Here is a 20,035-nt window from a genome sequence, read left to right as displayed (position 1 = left end):
GCAACACCAATGGGCTTGATCTCCTGACTCTGTGTATGGAGTTTGACCTCTGTCTCACCAATACATTTTTCCGAATGCAAGACAAATATAAGACAACGTGGATGCACCCTAGATCAAAGCACTGGCACCTCATAGATTATGTCATTGTTCGTAAAAAGGACCTTAAAGATGTTCTGATCACAAGAGCAATGAGAGGCGCACAGGGCTGGACAGATCATCGCCTAATTAGGTCAAAACTTAAACTGTCATACAAACCACCTCGAAGAGCAGCTCACAAAACACCAGCAAGACTAGCATTTACAAGACTCGTTCACAGCAAAGAACTTCAACAAGCGCTTGATACTGATTTCGGTGCCAAGGTGGTCGATATAAACTGCTCGTCTGTAAATGATGGTTGGTCTTCGCTAGCATCGAACCTTCATGGTAGTGCTACAAGAGTCATCGGTAAACCTGAACGGAAACACCAAGATTGGTTCGACAACTCCGACACAGAAATCCGAAAACTCGTGGAAGATTATAGAAAATCGCTCAATAACCGATCAAATAATAACGATCGTCAAGCGGTTCACCGCCAGCTCAAGGCAAAAGTGCGTCAGCTGAAAGACAAATGGTGGACAGATAAAGCCAACGAACTGCAGCTTTTTGCTGATACAAACCAAACAGGTAAATTCTTCGAAGGCCTACAGACTGTCTTCGGTCCTAGATCAAAAAGGACAGCACCGATATTCTCGCAGGATAAGAGTTGCCGACTGACCGAACAAAAAGATATCCTAGCCCGCTGGGTGGAACACTTCAATGAGGTCTTGAACCCTATTGCGCAGACTACTGACATGTCTTATATAGATGCCCTCGAATGTCTACCAACGAGTGAAAATCTTGCTCATCCACCAACCTTTCAAGAGTTCCATCTGGCAACCAAACGTCTCAAAAACGCCAAAGCACCTGGAAATGACAGTCTACCTTCAGAAGTGTTTAAATATGGTGGCCCAAATATTAAAAACAAATTGTTTGAGCTCATAAAGAAAATCTGGGAGTCTGAAGTAGTGCCACAGGACTGGAAAGATGCCTCCATCTGTAAACTTTATAAAGGCAAGGGCGAAATATCTGACTGTGGCTCTTACAGAGGCATCTCCCTTCTCTGTACTGCTGGAAAGGTGCTAGCACATATAATTAATACCCGCCTTAGCAAACTCGCAGAAAAAATACTTCCAGAGACTCAGTGTGGCTTCCGCCCGTATAGGGGTACTGTAGACGGCATATTTGTAGTTAAACAAATACAGGAAAAAAGCCAAGAACAGAACCAACCCCTATATATGTGCTTCGTCGATTTGGAAAAAGCATTCGACCGTGTGCCGCGCAATGCTCTCTGGACCGTACTAAGGAAAGCTGGCTGTCCTGAGAAATTCATTAATATAATCAGACAGTTCCATGATAACATGAATGCCAAGGTCCAACATGAAACCGAATTCTCAGATCCTTTTCCAGTGTCTAGCGGGGTTAAACAGGGTTGTGTTATGGCGCCAACACTATTTGCAATATATTTTGCGGCTGTTATGAACGATGCACTGAAACAATGCAATGACAAAATAGAACTCACTGTTAGGACAGACAAAAGCGTGTTTGATCTCTCTCGATTCAGGGCAAAAACTAAAATTCGGAAGCTCTCTGTCATGGAAGTCCTCTATGCCGACGATGTGTGCCTGATGACAGACTGTCTAGAATCGCTTCAGAGATGCATGGATTCTCTGCACAACTCTTGTTGTAAATTTGGCTTGGTCATAAGCGTCTCAAAGACACAAGTCCTTAAACAACCACCTAGAGGTCTTGACGCCAACCGCTCGTCAGTACAACTGTGCGGAAAACCCCTAAAAGAAGTGACCAAATTTCAATACCTTGGTAGCCAAATCAGAGATGACAACAGCCTCGCGTCGGAAATACCTGGACGCATAGCTAAGGCAGCAGCCACTTTCGGCAAATTAAATAGTCGTGTTTGGAAGTCACATGACCTTAAACTGCAGACGAAACTTTTGGTGTACAAAGCGCTTATTCTTCCCATCTTACTGTACGCTGCAGAAACCTGGTGCCTCTACAAACCAGACATTAGAAAACTGGATACATTCCATATGAGATGTCTGCGCTGTATTCTGCGCATCAAGTGGCAAGACAAGATCCCGAATACCGACATTCTTCGTCGTACTAACATGCCTGGCATGGAGGCCATGTTGATGAAGAGCCAGCTCAGATGGTGTGGACACGTCAGGCGTATGGAAGACTGCAGACTACCTAAAGCCGTGCTCTACTCAGAGCTCAGTCGCGGGAAACGGAACCGTGGCGGGCAGTACCTGCGCTACAAAGACGTGCTCAAGCGTCACCTCGTTGCTTGTGGCATATCACCGGACAGTTGGGAGGAACTAGCTGAGATGAGGCCAGAGTGGCGTAACTCTGTCCACAAAGGCTTAGAGAATTTTGAAAAGTCTCGACTTCAAGACCTTGACGTGAAACGCCACTCTCGGAAGACACGCCCTAAGCCCTCCTACAACTATACATACAACAGGATGGGACAGCTCTACTGTGCTCAGTGTGACAGGGTGTTCAAGACGAAGTTCGGACTTGCCAGCCACATAAGAGCACATAACAGAGTGTAGCAAGAGTCGCTGTTGTCGGATACGACGAAGAGGACATCACTAACCTATCGGATGATGAGGCTGGTGATGCGGCGGGGTCTGCCTGCGGTTGTGCGGGGGCGGCGCGGGGGGCGGGGGCCCGTTGTACGCGTGGCTCGGGGTCTCCCGCTCCGAGGACTCCATGGCGAGCTGGTCGCTGGAGGGTTCCGCCGCCCCCCCTGCCTCGGCCCCCGCCCCGCCGCCGCCGCCGCCGCCCTCGCTCGCCGGCTGCTCACTCAGGGTTCCACTCTGGAATTAGACAAACCTCTTGTTAAAAACGCGAGCATGTCAGCAACACAGTTATGTCGATAAAGGCAATAAAAATAGCAGAATCCGATACAATACAGCTCATATCTATGTTGACACTAATTTTTCATTCTTTAGTAAAGAATTCCAGCTTTCTCTAGTCTGTTATTTTAAGTGGTTTTTTTAACACGGTGACCGGTTGGCGACACCCATGAGGTGACAGGTGCTCGCGTCAACTGGGTCACGGGTGATGCAGCTAGACGATCATCGGATTCCAATTTCCTATGGCAAATGAATGGAATGATCTCGTGAAAGTTGTTCGTGACTTCGCCTCGCGTCCAGATGTAAATCTCCGCTCCGGTTTCGGAAAGCTTTTTTCGATCGCAACCCGTTCTTAACGAACTGCCGAGGTTAATTTAAGGCTTTTATTTATACACGTTTTCGGTGCCATTAATATTGACTTTTATATGATTTAAATGACAACCCGAAGCGAGTTGGTAAATGTTTTCAATATTTTTTGCGTATTGAGTTATTTGGGTGGTCGCCGGCTGGTAAAAGCGAAAGTGGATGTGATTTTTTGCTGGAATTCCTGAAGGCATGTCGCAAGTTGTGCCGAGTGAATAGTCTGTGGGTGTTAACATCAATCTGTGAAGCCGCCATCAACCAGTCGCCAAGTCTTTATAACTCTCATTTGTTTCGCCCCGAGGTAAAAATTAGAAAGTATCCCATACAAGATTTACTTGCAGGCTTTGGGTATCAATAAAGATTTATTACGATACATAAAATCGTCGGCTTGATTTTAAGAGATAGCATCTAGCAATTATGTTACACTGTAGTTTTTTTTTTCTATATGGGCCATTGGGAATCAGGAAGATACTTTCTAGGTATAAATTACATCATAAAGGGAATTGAATAGAAAGTCTTCTTCAGGGCACGAACCTTCGAGAGATCTCACCACAAATTATAGAGCGCACTATAATTATGGGAAAAATATGAAATTGATTTTTATAAGTAACAATACAATATGAGTAATCAATAAATTGAATTCCACTACAAATGAGTACCTTCGTTGAATTCTATTTTTCGTAATTATGATCGAGAACTTCGATAAATTTTAGTAAGTATAAACCTTTTGGAAAATTGGTTATGTAAAAGCTCAAGTTTATTGTAATTGGTTATAATAATTAGTTAGAATGATACCAATAGTATCTGAAAAGAAAAAAATAAGCATTACTGTATCTTTCTGTGTGTGTTTTAACACTTTTAATAACAAACACCTAATTAATATAACTATTAGGAACCCCTGACCTCTCCAAAGTCTCCAATGAGAAGCGACTAGCTACTAAATAAGCCATAACGACGGACCGAGCTGGAATAAACAGTGAATCCGGTAAAACCTGGCGATTATTAATTTAGTTCCCGACGTTGTTCACTCGAATGCGATGGCCAATTAACCCTTTAGACGTCGGAATGCGGTGGCGCAGCTTTTCAACCTGTTTCCTTTGATAATCGCTGTTTTGCCTATTTTCTTATTCGGGACCAGCCAATCGGATGTCAAGATGCTGTCAATTGCCACCGGCTCATTAATTGGTTATTATAATATTATAATTATTAGGTAGAGTAGGTAAATAGCAAAATAAATAACATATAGTACTTATACATTGTGTATAAAAAGACATTGCGAAAGTTTCATATACATAATATTCATCAATTTTCAGTAACTTTCAATCAATGTGTTGTTATTGAAAGGGTAAAAATTTATAAAGAACCTTTTTGATCCGAAATCTCATATAAAATATTTATTACAAAAATTGTGAATGTTTACTACTGTATTTGTACACCTTCCCACCTTATTCTTTAAGTCATTCCTCCACCCAAAGGTTGCCTGGAAGAGATCGCTTTTAGCGATAAGGCCGCCTATTGCTTTAACTCCACTGTATAAATTGTTATTTGTGTTATTTTTAGTCAATAAAGTAGTATTCTATTCTATTCTCTATTCTATAAAATACTAAACACCCCTTGTAGTACTTAAAAACCAGGGTGAGTCCTCCCGTAATCGGCGGAAGGCAGTTTGTAGTTCTCGTTTGTGAAGACAGATGGCGGTGCGCGCTCGCAGTGTGTCAACACGCGGTCGTTGAACTATTTTCCCTTTCATTCAATTACTTGCAGTCTAGATACCGGGTCGACTAAGTTGTGAGCTTGTGGCGATGTTGACGACAGGATGTCAGTGCGTTTGATGGATTATTCCAGACCAAATTGATTTACTGTGGTTCATTCATTGGAATGAGATTTTGAATTAGATTTGAAACATTGATACTTACCTACCTAAATGCACAGAATGAAAAGCACCCATTTTTTTCAATTAAGAACTGTAATTTTTTATGAAATCAAGCTAAGAGCTACATAGTTGAAGGACCTACCTTTCAAATTAATGAATAGGCGTAGCCTATACACATTCTGAATGACCGACAGATACACAGCTAGTGCAGACAATCGTTTGATTTCTACAAGTACTTATAAAATATTATCATCATGTTATAAGTATAAGTAATACAATGGAGAGTCATATAAATATCATACAGATACAAATAAACATCACAAATTGATACGTTTTCTGAGAATAAAGATCGGTAAAAAGACATCAATTTTATTTTATGGCAGTTTTATTAAAATAGACAGTTAACACGTCTCCCTTATAAAGTTTCTCGTATGTAAGTAGGTAGCTGTTAACCTACAAAGAAGAAATATTCCCACCGTAAAGTATCTATCAATAAGCTATGCACATCAATAGATCTGTCATTGGTAAATAATAATTTGTCACAATTTATAGAAAATCTTTGCATGATAGATGAACGCAATCAACATAATATAAAATCTATCAATAACATATTACATTTTATATATGAACAATTTTATAGAGGCATTTCACTTTACACTGAAATGAATAGTTTATTTAGCAACCGTGGGTACTTAACTACTTATTACGATAAATTTTATGAAAGCTTTAATAATTTATGAATATGATTATGTGTCTGAACGAACGTTTGCTTTAGAAAATAATGAACAAATATTGTCTTTATTAAACTTTAAAAACTCGTATGCGTAGCTATGATTATAAAAGTTTTTTTTTTATATTAGAGTGCCGACGATGTAACTTCTTTAGCACTCGTTAATAGGGTGACGGTACTACTAGTCGGCCTGTACAATACCGAGCAGGATCCTCGATGTGTGTCGTCGGTGTAGGTCACTGTGACCGACCGGCGGGAAAGCAAGCTCTTACTCTTTCCACGGCTCCAGTCTATTGTAGTAAATTGCTGGCGACCGTCCAACGATAGCCATTTGTTTAGCCTGCAGCCCCAATTGGTATGTTTACTCTGTCATTCGTCTTTTCAATTATTGTCGTCAACTCAGTCTATAGTGGAATTAGTTGTCAATGACTTATGACTGGTTGCTATACTCGTAATTTTCTATGCATTTGCTAACTAAGTATAATATTATATGTATTATGATCTGTTTGTTGTGACAGTTTGTAAAATAAAGGGCATCAATGATAACTGGATAATTTCTTTGTACACTCAAAACTTTGCATTATGAAATAGACGCAATGCAAATGGACATTTTTTTTGAGAACGCCAATTAGAAGTGCAAAGAGCTCGTACTAAGTTGAACATTTCAGCCTGTTTAATTTGAATTGAAATGAATTTATATGTACCATCAGACCTGAACATTGGACACGACAGTAAAACGCGTTATTAGCATCAAACCCGACATCGTATCCCGCTCATCATCGGTAAAGTAAATACGGAGACGGATATCGGCCCGTCGGCGTCGTCAGCACTCGGTCAGTGGTGCCCATATTAGGGGAGGCTACCTGATGACCGTATTAGATACTATCGCGGTGTTTCCTGCATCTGGACACACCCTGTATATGGCTGCTCGTCCATTTCTAAGCTACGGGGTAAGATGTGCGCAAGGTAAATATTTGCCTATAGATATTTATTGGTGGACGTTTTTGCCGACGTTATATGGGGGATTTTTAGTTTGACAGGTTTTATGTGTTTTGTGTGTTTTGTACGCTTTAGTGAATAATATTTTTGAAATTAGGTTTTAAAAAGCTATTTTAACCCTCCAGCTGACAATATCTTGTATACGGTCCTCATTCAGTATTGACTTCAAAATTGAATTTCAACGATAGTATATTCTTAACTATATTACCAAACTTACATTGTCTCACATCCATATAAATTTCCATTACTATTATCTCTTTATATCAATATTTAATTATTTTGAATTTAAGCTTTATATTTATACAATATACTTTTCTAAGCCAACGTAGCGTAGCTTTGGTGGAACTCAAGACTCATGCACTAGATCCTAGAATGTGTGCGTTTGTTGTTTATGAGTGTAAGTTGTAGTATATGGTTTCTAGTCTAGGAAGGTCTAGTTTAGTCTAGGTGTGTGTTTTTACTGAGCCTTAATGGAGGACAAAAGATTCCTGTGTACTGGTCTTGACAAACATTTTCAGTTTCAAAATGTATTGAGTATGACACGAAATTCTTCGTAAAAAAATATATTTCTTTTTTACAATGAATCTTCTGTAATTTTAATAAATATAACCACCTCAAAACTTCGCTTAAAAGTATTTTATTCATAATTTCATATTGACTTTACAATTTTACTGAAAAATTAACTATTGGCCCGTGAAAACATGTTATGTTTATTTCAATCTCTTCAAAGCACGAAATAACTCTATCAAGTGATATTGATATCGATTCTGAAGGCAGAAATTTTAAATTTAGCGATGTCAAAACCTTAATTTCTTTGTTTAAAATTCGATTCTATGATTGTTTCCGTAAATGTCATTTTATGCTAGCAAATTTTTTAGTTTGACAGCGTTAAAATTAGAATTTCTGCCTTCAGAATCAACATCATTATGTCTTCAAACGAAGGAAAAACAGCTGTGAAATTGGAACAGCTAATGCGTACTGCTGACAGCTTACATTAAAATAAGACATGTTATTTTAATGTAATCAGTCGGAGCTACTAATTTCTTTGCGACCGGCTAGTGATGCCTTAAACGGAAAATATCGATTAAAAATCATTAACTTTCATATATCAGTTATCGATTAAAGTAGAGCGCCACTTCAATCGATGTGATGAACGTTCATTTTATTTCTAACTTACTTGAATAAAAAAAAAACTGAGTTATTAATGTGCAAGCTTCCGTGAAAGCTTAGATAGCTTTATAAAATAAAAAACCTTAAAAAAATATAAAGATGCAAACCTCTCGTAGTTTTACTAACCTTTGCATTTTTTTAACTTAAAATGCAAAGTATTACACGATCTGCTGACTGGTAGAAAATGCTTTTAGCATTAAGTTTACCTAATTGTACATCTACTCTTTGATAAACTGTGCAATAAAAGTATCAATAAATAAAAAAATCGATGCTGAAAAAGAAAACTCTTGTAGCAAACTGGAAAGTGTGTTTGCAGTTCTGTTTGTAGTCGCGAACATCACTACTTGGACATCCCTAGCGGCGACGCGTCGACATAATGTGCCATTTAGCGTCAATCTTGTAAAACCGCTCCGGTGCTTCAGCGAGGAAAGTCACGGTGATTTGCTGTTGATATTGATTTGCTGTTGATATTGATATGCTTTTTGTGCGTGATTCGATTTGTGTAGGCATATTTACTCGTATTGCGAATGCGAAAGTGAATTTTCTGACTGATGATTATATTTTCACGCGTAAAAAGATAAGCATAAGTAAGCTTAGAGGGCTTTTTAGTGCTTAGACATATAAAGCATTATAGAAAACAACTAGGACACCACTTTATGATTAGTATATATATTATGTATTTCACGTGTAGATACTGCGGGAGGCCTTGCCGCTCCCGTATCGGCTTATACATATAGTCACGAAAAATCGTGTTCCAGACACTAACTAAATCGTCTGTCATAGACGTACAAGGCCCATGATGATGATATGTATATAATGTGTATGGATAGAGATTATTTGCCTAATTGATATCAGCATAAGTACAAGTTACTGACCCGTAAAATAAGTAGCTAATGCCGAGTTGCAGAAAGGGACTTTAAGCTAATGTCGACATTCAATATATGTCTGTCTCTTTCTGTCCGTATACTGTCAAAGCAAGGCAATAATACATTTAATGCCGACATTAACTTAAAGATCCTTTCTGCAACTCAGTGAAAGACCATTTATATTTTTTTTTTAAATAAACTAAGAATCTCCGAAGATATTTTAAGAAGAAAGTGTACCGATATCCTCAAGTTAACAATGATTGCAGAAAACACTGCAGTTAGCGATAATCTTTCTAAATCACTTTAGCCTTCACCTTGTATTCTATTTGCCGATAGATACTGACTCTTACTACGAATGGAATAAATAGGGATGGAATTTCTCATGTCGTGGTTCGATGAAGCTTCGTGCACTTGTTACGGTCTGATTGAGCGAAACTCTCGCTGGTTAGTTTTGGATATCATTTGGCTTAAGGGCTTGGGTAACTAATGACTTTATTACTCTAGCCCTGAAATAGTACTCGTAAGTAAGGACTCCGTGAATGGAACCGTAAACTTGTTTGTTAAAACGAAGTTTTGTAGAGCTGTGATGCATTGATACGTTTAATATATGTGAGTTATCCCGCTAGTGCTACCTCACACACTGTTTGATAATATTTCCACTGAAAAATAAGGTAAATATTGCGTTTTCGCAACTAGTTAAGTACTTTTTCTATCTATCTATTTGCTTCATTATCATGAAAAAATTATATAAGTAATATCATCTTTGCATTACATTATGGGAGGGAATTCATTAGGGGAGGCCTATGTTCAGCAGTGGACGTCCTATGGCTGAGATGATGATGATGATGATTACATTAAATTACGCTTTTGATTTCTATGAGAGATAGGTATTTAAAAAAATATAAACACATGTTTTTAGTACGTAATTACTAAAATGACATAAATATAAAATTTCAGTGTTATGCTGACATTTCATCTCATATCACTAACAATATCCGTTACTTTACGAGTATTGATTGGATGTCAGCCATTTGAGTTTCCGATAACCATTAGTATAGATGTTGCATTTAGAAAGAGCGAACGGCATTATTCTAATGACAACCATCACAACTTTCTTTTCAGTATACAATACAGTCGATAAAGTAGGAATAAATAATATACAATACAATAATCATAACCTACCTACGTGACTATAATATGAATTGTGACAGGTGAGTTCCTATTGGTCGGCTACAGTGACTGTTTTGACCAATCACAGTGATGTTTGGACGTGATGAATTTATAATGACTTTTGTTGTTATTTGGTAGGGCCATAGGTGCATAATTATTATGTGCTATGGCCCCTTATCACAATCACTCAAAGGTAATAGCAATTGGTACACTGTCTACCGATAATCCAAGATTCAATTTAGCCTGGGGCGGATTTTCTATGCTACAGATCTATTTGGATATAGATGTTTTTAAAAGGATTTACTCAATACTCAATCATTTATTGCGTCCATAGGTTTTACAGGTGTTCAATACATTAAATTAGGCACTTTATGGACCCGGTCGGCCACCCTTAAGGGCGTTTAAGTGCCATTTTACGCTTTACAGGTGAAGCTCGACAAAAGAAAAACCTTTACTAATTAAAATGCTAAGGTAAAGCCCTAATATTTTTATTTTCACGTCATTTCGACGACGTTTTATTCGACAAGTCGGTCCAATACCTATTATTCTGTTCGCCTTTTTACTTTTAAATCCCTGTAAGTATACTTAAAACGTACACCCAACAAGTAAGTAAAGTGACCTCACCATGTGCAGTATGAGTAGCATCGCCACCGCCAGCGCGCGTCGAGGCCGCATCGCTCCAACTGTGGACAAACACATAACAACACTTAGCGCACTTGTGGTGAGGTTCCGAACACATGTTCAAAATGTAGGGGTTGGGGAGTGACTAAGATGGAATATTATTTGTGGGATTTAAAATGCAATCGTGAGAAGATAAGTGTTTCATAAATTATTTGTAAATCTACGTTATTTATACAGCTAGGCATTCAATCTTGTTCAAGGTTAGGATTATACTTAATTCATATTCTCATTTCATCTAGTTTGTTCGAATGAGCTGATTTTTATGAAGTCTCTTTAAGCTTACAAAAACCAGTTTATTTAGATATCAATACCTTTTTCATTACAATACGATAAACATTGATCATAAAATTAATTGATCTTCAATATCAAACCTTCATACAAATAAATATTTTACAACATTAAACTGGCATTTTACAGAGAGTCCCCGGATCAAGTTCCATACAATGAAAGTTCAAATATTTGTCGACTCCGTTTGTAACACTTTCGACGAAAGCTATACTCGATGCTAGTAACTTGAGAATTCTGTATTTATATTGAAAGTAAATAGTTTTATGTTATATGTTTGACATGTGTAGGTAGTTTGTGTGTTTGTCTGCGTAGTCACGTAGCTCTAAGTCAGTTTTTTTTTATTCGCTTATATTACGAAGAAATCTAGTATTCCATACTAAAGAGCGATTTGAGTAAATTAGATGCCGTGACCAACACCCTCAAACATAATAAACAAATTCGGTTTTAAAACTCTTCTTAATTTATTGCAGGCCTTTTAAAACATTTGATGCTATAAAAGTTGATCCCACGTAATAAAAACTGAAGCATATATAGGTACACGATAACATAAATAGGAGCAATTTTCGTCGTCCAATGAGAAGTCGAGTAAAAACCACTACAATACCAACACAGAGATCATTCTTAGGGCTGTCCCACACTCTTATACTCAGAATTCAACTAGTCCACATACCATTGCAACTTCTTCCAACAATTAACAATGCCATCGCAGTTTATTCTACGAATTAACATAGTAAATTGACTTTATGACTGCTATCATTCAGATCACAGTGCATTATACTTTTGCTTATTATACATACAGTCGTTAAAAGTGTACTTTATTTCTTTGTTTTCGTTTCATTGTCGACTTTATGATGATTTGCATTATTGACGCTAATGACTGTTGCTTGTGATATGAATACGGCAACACACACTAGCATAATTATTCTGTATGTGTGTGTGTCACTTGAAAAAACAAGTTCAAACATTACAATAGTAGACATAAAACAAATGAATGGTGCGTAATAATTATGATTGATGTGAGTGTGCGGGTGAGTGTCTGAAGAGCAAGTTCTAGTTTCCATAAGTCTCGTTTATTTAGCTCAGAGTCCCGCAAACTATTGTCTACGGGTAAGTTCTCTTGGTTATCGTTTAAATACCAGTGTTCGAAGAAAGTTGCATTTTTGTTAGTGTCAGTAGACGTGTTTTGGTAACTCCAGTAAACTACACACATACTTAGTTATGATGTGGTGTTTTTTTTACTGAATTGTAAATCTTTTAAAATTATTGTGTACAGTGTCCGAGGTACAGATAAAATATATGTAGCTTGACTGCCTCAGTGGTCTAGTGGTAGAAGCTTCGCTTCATGACCCAGGGGTCCCGGGTTCGATTCCCGGGTGGAACCATCAATTTGTGTTTCTAAATTGTGGTTCTCAAGTTTGGTTAGGACATAGAAGGCTGATCACCTGATGTCCGAAACAGTGAAACGATCCATGCTGTCGGATGGGCATGTAAAGCAGTCGGTCCTGCGCCTAGCTCTCTCCAGTCGTGTCGGTCAATCCGTCCCATTGGGCTATGAGAGTGATGGAACAGAGAGTGCTCCTGTGTACTGCGCACACACTTGGGCACTATAATCTACTCCTGCGTAGATGGCTGATCTCAATTGAGATTGGCCGCCGTAGTCGAAATTCGGCTAGGAGGACATTATTATTAATGTAGCTTAGTTCTTAAATTTCTAAATAAATTAATCATCATCATCATCAATCCCAAGCCACATTCCTTAATTTCAATGATGAAGACTTCCAACACAAAACTGTCAAAAAATTCAAAACCTTAAAATATAAGAATCTGTTTACAAGAATTAGGATGTGGATACTAAAGTACGGAATTTCTATGACAACCGCACAGAATGCCAATAAAAGCCGTATCGCCAATTATCAAGTTGATAGCTTTAATAACTTTATTTACGATCCAACAAGACACATACGTATACAGTGGCACACATATTAGTCGTACTGAATGCGTGTGGAATGTTGGCCTCAACTAGTCAGAAGCATCTGCATCAATTTTGTAGTCAAATGAATGAAAGGCTGTGGAGGTTGTGGGTATCCGGTTTACGAGTGGTTTCTCACTTCTGTGCAAATAAGTGTACACCGGAGGGGTTAATCATTATGTACATTTTATCCCTTTGTATATGAATTAGAGAGGGTGGTGGAAGGTATTTTTTTCCGAAAATGAGAAGGATGTATTTGTAAAAATCTTCGTGTTCTGAGTTCTGAGAAAGAAATCCAAAAGTATATAATCAAAAATAGCATGGTACATAATTAATTAATTATATATTGTGATAAATACATATGATTTGATTGTCTGTGATTATATCAGAAAATTATCCATTCTATTTTACTAACTTGTATTACACCAGCACAAGTAGTATAGTACTAAAGATAATAAGTAAACAGAAAACCTTATTAGAAACAACATTTGTTTAGAATGTTATGACAGGAAAAGAAAGCGTGTTTTATTTGTCTTTGTAAAGGTTTTTCGAGGTTTGTTTGTAGAGAAAGAATGGGATTTTATCAATAATCTCGTGTAGTCATTTGTTTGGACGCCGAAACGAATCGGACGCTTGAGTTTACTCAATTAATTTAACAGAGATAAGAGGAGGTAAGGAAAGAGTAATGTCGGTCGAAAAACCTTTACTCTTCGCCATGAGAAAGCGTTTTCAACAAACACTAGAAACACAATCGCGGCGATCTTCAACAAGCGATTCTGAATCGCCACCAAAAATAATAATAACTGTTATTTTTAATTTTATTAGCATTCAACATAAACGGCTAAGTGCTCCATCACGGCTTCAGTCGGCGAGTTAATTGGCCTCAACCATGTTGTGTATTCGCGAAAGTAAAGCTGTGGGCACAGCGGTCGTAATCAGCGAATATTTTGGGCGTTCCCGTCGGACGGGATCGCAAGTGTGTCGTGGGACCACCGGGGAAAGTGTCGGAGTGCCGGAACTCTTTGTAGTCTGTCGCATTTTTGCGGACCATTTTAAACGCAAGTATGCGGCGGCGGCTGCGAAATGAAGGGGTGTGGTGTGCCCCTCGCTTTACAGAGACATGCGATGGTAATTGCTACTATTTCTCGGTCGAAAATGATCGCGTTCATTTAGTTGGATAGATTTTTCAGGAAAAAAAACTTTATTATGCTCGTAAAAGCTCTGGAGTAGTAATCGCTATTCTAATATGTATTTACCAAAAAAAAAAAAGTGTATTAGAATTTAGTCAAACCAAAGCGGGTAACCATCGAACCCAATGTGATGGATAACCAACACCACCAGCAGTGCAAATATGTTCTTGTATGTGTGGCCATTCTCATCAACCATAACTGCTTAACATAAGCTGCTCTACAGTATGTCCTTGGTCTTCCTCATCCTATCTGAGATCTGGAGGGCATCCCACGTAGCATCGCACTTTGCCTGTTCGTATAGGTAATAAACGCTGTAAAAGGTTGGCATTCTTCAATGAAAATCAGTGCTTGCAATCTGCGCAGGCAATCTGGAAAGCATGTGAACATTCTGAGGCTCATTTCTGAACGAGAAATGAAAGTGATTAATGCGTAAACACGTCCTGATACGCCTCTTAATAAAATAATTCATGAGATTAAAGTTAAATTATAGTAATTATAAAATAAATATATTAATAAAACATTCGCGTAGACTACGGATGCGAGGATCGGGTTTGTCAGATTGCAATTAATTATATTTTTGTCAAATTCGCAAAATATTATCGCATTTTTGCCTTCTTGTTGATTTTCAAGCACATATTCTAATAAAGGCATTCAGTTAATACTTAATAATAAAGACAATATGATTAAAGTCAATGAATAAATAATTTATATTATAATTTGGAAACTACACGCATATGTCCGTTTCCGCGATTCCACCTGTGCGTTACACTTTTCACTTTCGTTGCGTTGTCGATCCGTCACGGTACTCACGGTCATCTCGTCACTGAGATATTCCGTCACTATCACTGATTTGGTTACGAACGGTCACTAAATTGCATTAAGTACAACGTCTTGATGCAGTTTATTTTGATGACTGATATATACACTTACCAGCAATGAAAAAGTTTTACTCACAAAGTACTCTGCCACTATTTCTTTTAAAATTTGTTTAAAAATGTTAACAAAATATTTACGTTTTAAGTTGGGAATATTCGGATGCATTGTTAGATATACATTCCAGACGGCGTCACTAAGCTTACTTTTTCCGTTTAGGAGTAATTTGGTGCTATGTCTCTGGAACTTTTTCATTGCTTGTGAGTGTAATTAAAGACCATTGTATTTCCGTTATAATTGATCAAGAATAAAACAAAAATGTGTTAATAACAATCTGTTTTTGTAACTTACAAATAAATAAATAAATAAATCACTAAACTATCCCTCTAAAAAAAAAAAAAAAAATGGTCCATACACATTTCAGAAATCACCATAAACCACCACCCCGACTCTCATCAAAGATGAATCGTGCGACTTTCACTGCAACGCTGGCTCGCGATGAGCCCTTTGCATAGAGGTAATTTCCTTTTCGTTCATAGCCTGGGAATGCTGCGATGCTATGCTAGAAGTTTGTAATAGAGGGGAACTAATTTAATGTTTAATATACTTCGGAAACATTCTGGGTAGGGTATCTATTATAAACGTATGGTTATACAGCTAAGTACCTATAGTGTAATACGTAAAAGGGGGATTTGAAAAACACTGGCTCTTTAACTTTGGAAAATTGAGAATATAAATACACTCGGGCTTTTACATTGCTCGTGAGTGTACGTAGTAAGTGTAGATATTATATAAAAACATAAATTATTATTAAATTGACACCTACAAACTAACACCCAAACCAGTTGTCCGAAATCCTCTAACAAGCCTTCTGCACCACTAGCTCGAGAATGTCAAAAGTAAACACAAAATGCGTCGTGACAACCGAAAGTAAAGGTTTGTTTACACTTTCACTGGACACTTAGACCGATTCTGACAAGTGTCAACTGTCAAACGTCACTTTAGGATAAGTGTGGGCCACGTATGGCCGGCGGGCAGTATTGACGTATTGACCTTCAGAGTGTTAACTTTTACTTACATGGAAGAATGTTAGAGTAATAAATGTGTAGGTGTCAAAATCTGCTGAGGAATTTGATTTGATTAGTTTGATGATTTGAGAGGGCGCTGAGTGGGAGCTTCATTTGCATATTCTAGAGGCGGTTTAATGAAGAGCTCTTCATGTACCTACAATGTACGTTTGAATACTCTACATAAGAGTATATAGACTTTTGTACACTCTCGAACAAAGTTATATACTCTTGCATTACTGGCACTACTCTTGTGTGCCATTTACAAGTAAAGTAAAATTTTGTGATATTTTTTTTTCAATTAATATTTAGGCCCTACAACATATTTAAGTAAAGATATTCGTCTAAGTTACTTTGAATTTAAAGCATTAACCTACAAGGTGCACTAACTGAGTAAATTTTACGAAAACTGGAATATTATAACGCTTTCTGCAAAGGGTAATAAAGTGTCGTGTATTTTATAAAAAATCGAAAGAACCATTCCGTAAATTCTGTTACCATTCTCAAGACAGACTTCGCCCGAAGCAAGTTTTTCAACAGATATTGCCCGCCGCTTTTGGGCATAATAAACTTTGAATGGGCTTCCTTGTCATGTGATAAATGACATCTGAATTTAACCGGTTAATAATCGAACGTTGAAAATGAATTTCAGCTAATGATGTAGTACTTTAAAGGGCAATATAATAACATTTAGTTATGCTGATTTTTAATAAATATGACCAGCAATAAATTGATACATGCGAATAAAAAATACTTATAAGAAGATTTGTTTGAGATTCATAAAGTTCATTCTTACTTACATGTAAAAATAGCATGAATGCGAAATAAGAATGATTTGAAATGAAACGTTTAGTCAGACCCTCAGCACAATTTTAATTAATCTGCAGAGGATAGGTGTGTCTAGATGTAAATGTTAGCGCTTGCTGCCAATGCCCTAGATTTTGTACACGAGTAGAGTTCAATGGCACTGCTTTTTACTTTCGTGAGGCAACGTTTGTAGCTTTTAATGATCCGCATTCATGCCCACTGTGTGATGAGGAGTAACACGTTTAGTTTTGTGAATGCTTGATTGACATTTTGTATCGTTATAGCCTTTCGGAACGTAAATAAAAATGATAATTTTAATGAGTTCCTTTTGCTTGCTTGAGATCTGTTAGCGTCGACGTCTGTTAGAGTACTTCTTCTGCTGCGAATTTTCAAGTTATTAAAAAGCACCCGTTATAACTATTTCACGAATCTAAATTCATCAATACACATCACCATGACAGGGACCACACTACCTCAGATCCGTGAGCTAGAGTGAGATGGCAGACACAATTATTCCCCGGGTACGGCATATGGGAGCGAGCCGAGATGTCTACAGTGGAATCGTAAACCTAGATATAACCTGCTGGCACACATAAACACCTCTGTATCTTTGACATCAAAGCAAGGGAAAATAACCTTTAAGCTGAAGCAAACAGGAGTGGTTGTCGAGGATAATTCCGTCGGTTTACTATCAGTCGGTCAGGTCATCTTCTCAACATTAGAAAACTGTTGACAGTTTGAATGTTTCAAGCGGTCTTTTTTTTCGAAACAAAGATATGGTTTTAATTGGATGAGTCGTGTTTCGGTGTTGGATGTGAATGTGATTAATTTGTGAGTTGAGAGATTTGATCTGGCGTTTTCTTTTGATTGCGCTTGATGAAATCGTGACTTGCAGATATGGTACTTACTATCTCAAAGTGTTTACTTAACAACTAGACTTCTCACGATCAGTACTGTATAGAACTTTTGTATCACGGTCGATTATTTATAATTTATGCGAAATATGTTTTGAAAATAATTCTAATTGCCAATAAATGTTATTTACTAAGTCAATAAAATGATAACAACCACCGGTGATTCAAACTTTAAATACATACACCTACACTGATGTAAAATCAGGTTTACTTCTCATCACTACGCGAAGCCAAATAATTTAAAAGCATTGAAATATTTAAATAACCAACCACTGGTCAGGTTAATGGAAAATTATGCATCTTTAGTTACATGTATGTACCTACAAACAGACATTCATTCTAACTGTGTGAAGTTCGTTTTCACTATCAAGTTCAAGTTTGCTTTTTACAACCGGAAATTAATCTCGGCGGAGTGAATGCCACCGATATGATAATTAGCTGCACGACCCACGTCCCACGTGGCTCCGCTGAGATGTGCAGTGAACTTGTTGCAAGCAGTGGTACAGCTGCAGTGAATGAAGCTATATTGATTTTATTTATTTATAGACACTTTATTGCATACCAAAAACAAACACAGACAAAAAAACAAATTAAGAAAATTTTGTACACAAAGGCGGGCTTATTGCCAAAAAGCAATTTCTCAATTCAATTTTAATGTCAAGAAGCTATACAATATATGATACACTATAGTTTGACATAATATAGTAATACAGTCGCGAGCGATGAAAAAGTTCCAGTGATATATGGAACGTCAATGGCAGGTGGAAATTTGTGATTGCTCGCGAGTGTAATAATTTTATGTAGGTATGTTTTCGGAGATTTCGGTGAAATCAGTTGTAATCACCAGCCCGTAATGAGTAGGAACGGCTAGATAGGTAATATTATGCATTTATAATTCTGATAGTTCATTTGATTGATCAGATTTTGTGCTTTTCGATTATTAGTATAATTTAAGTCACAAATTTACTAAAATTGCCAGTAAACTGAAAAAAAACTTACTTTACTTACTTACTTGGTATTATTGATCATGTTATCTCGCGTTTTGTACACAACAGTACTCCTTGCCGTCTCCGGCACAAACTATGTAAGAGATAGTTACAACATAGACTACTGCTTGCAATACATTTACCGTATAATACACGCCCAAAAACGAAAGTCATTCGATATAAAATCGACACCACCGAATCAATTCTGGTCAGTGTGTCGACTTTCACCCGCAGCTAATTAGCGGGGTGTTTACACCAGCTCGAGTTCACTAGGAGATGGAGCCAGATAATTATTCATAACTTAGATAGAGCGGTGGTGGCGTAATGGATAAGGCCTCGTCCTCTCAATCGAGAGGCCGGGTCTAGAAGTCTAGATTCTAGATGTGTATCATAAGTGCATTGTACTTATTCCAAAACGGCGATATGGTTCGCAACCTATCACGTGAGTAAAAATACAAATGTGCTGCGAAAAGCGGGTGGCTCGCTTGTGAGCCACCTCTGACTACCCCTTCGGGAATTACAGTCGTGAGTGCATATGTATAAATTATTAACAATATACCTAAGAATAAGATGGTGAGTCACATACTAAAACAAAGCAAAGAAAAGTCGTACGCAACGGGTGCATCGCATTCAGTTTCTTAGTAGGTATAGAAATTCACACATGCAAGTACGTCCACTTCATCGGCATTGCCGACGCTGTTTCTCCATACAATTATGAAATCCATGTGGTCCGATACGTACGATACTAATAGGTGGACGCTTACATTTAGATTTCATTTTTAACGCATTTATGGCTTATTTTTTATTTATTTTTTTAATTCTTTATTGTACAAATATTACAAATAAAAGTACAAAGGGTGGACTTGCTAAAAGCATTTTCTGCCAGTCAACCCGCAGGAGGTACAGGAAAGCTAATTGATTGAGCATAATTCAATAGAACATCGAGTAGTACACAGAAGGTAGAAAATTTGAATGACAATAGAGCATATTAAGCCAAATAGTCATTCAACTCATTCATTAGCATGACAGGACGATAAAAGTGAATGAAGTGACAGAGACGGGCGGAGTCGGGGTGAATGAGCTGTATAAATATACCCACCTACACTTTGAATAAATAAATACAATATGAACAAAATCT

The 20,035-nt window shown here is 37.5% G+C and overlaps 1 protein-coding gene across 1 annotated transcript in view; it reads right to left on the bottom strand.

Annotated features, from left to right (window-relative positions):
- Positions 1-20,035, bottom strand: part of LOC105392279 — a 32,717-nt gene that overhangs the window by 4,143 nt on the left and 8,539 nt on the right. The window contains exons 2-3 of the mRNA XM_038120186.2: positions 10,747-10,805; positions 2,690-2,912 (exon numbers count right to left, since the gene is read on the bottom strand). Coding sequence (XP_037976114.2) covers positions 2,690-2,912; positions 10,747-10,797 — 274 coding nt within the window. The 5' untranslated portion in view covers positions 10,798-10,805. The remainder of the gene's footprint in view (positions 1-2,689; positions 2,913-10,746; positions 10,806-20,035) is intronic.

This window comes from Plutella xylostella, chromosome 6 (assembly GCF_932276165.1).
Source record: "Plutella xylostella chromosome 6, ilPluXylo3.1, whole genome shotgun sequence".
Taxonomy (NCBI): Eukaryota; Metazoa; Arthropoda; class Insecta; order Lepidoptera; family Plutellidae; genus Plutella; species Plutella xylostella.
This window is presented reverse-complemented; position numbering and strand designations above follow the sequence as displayed.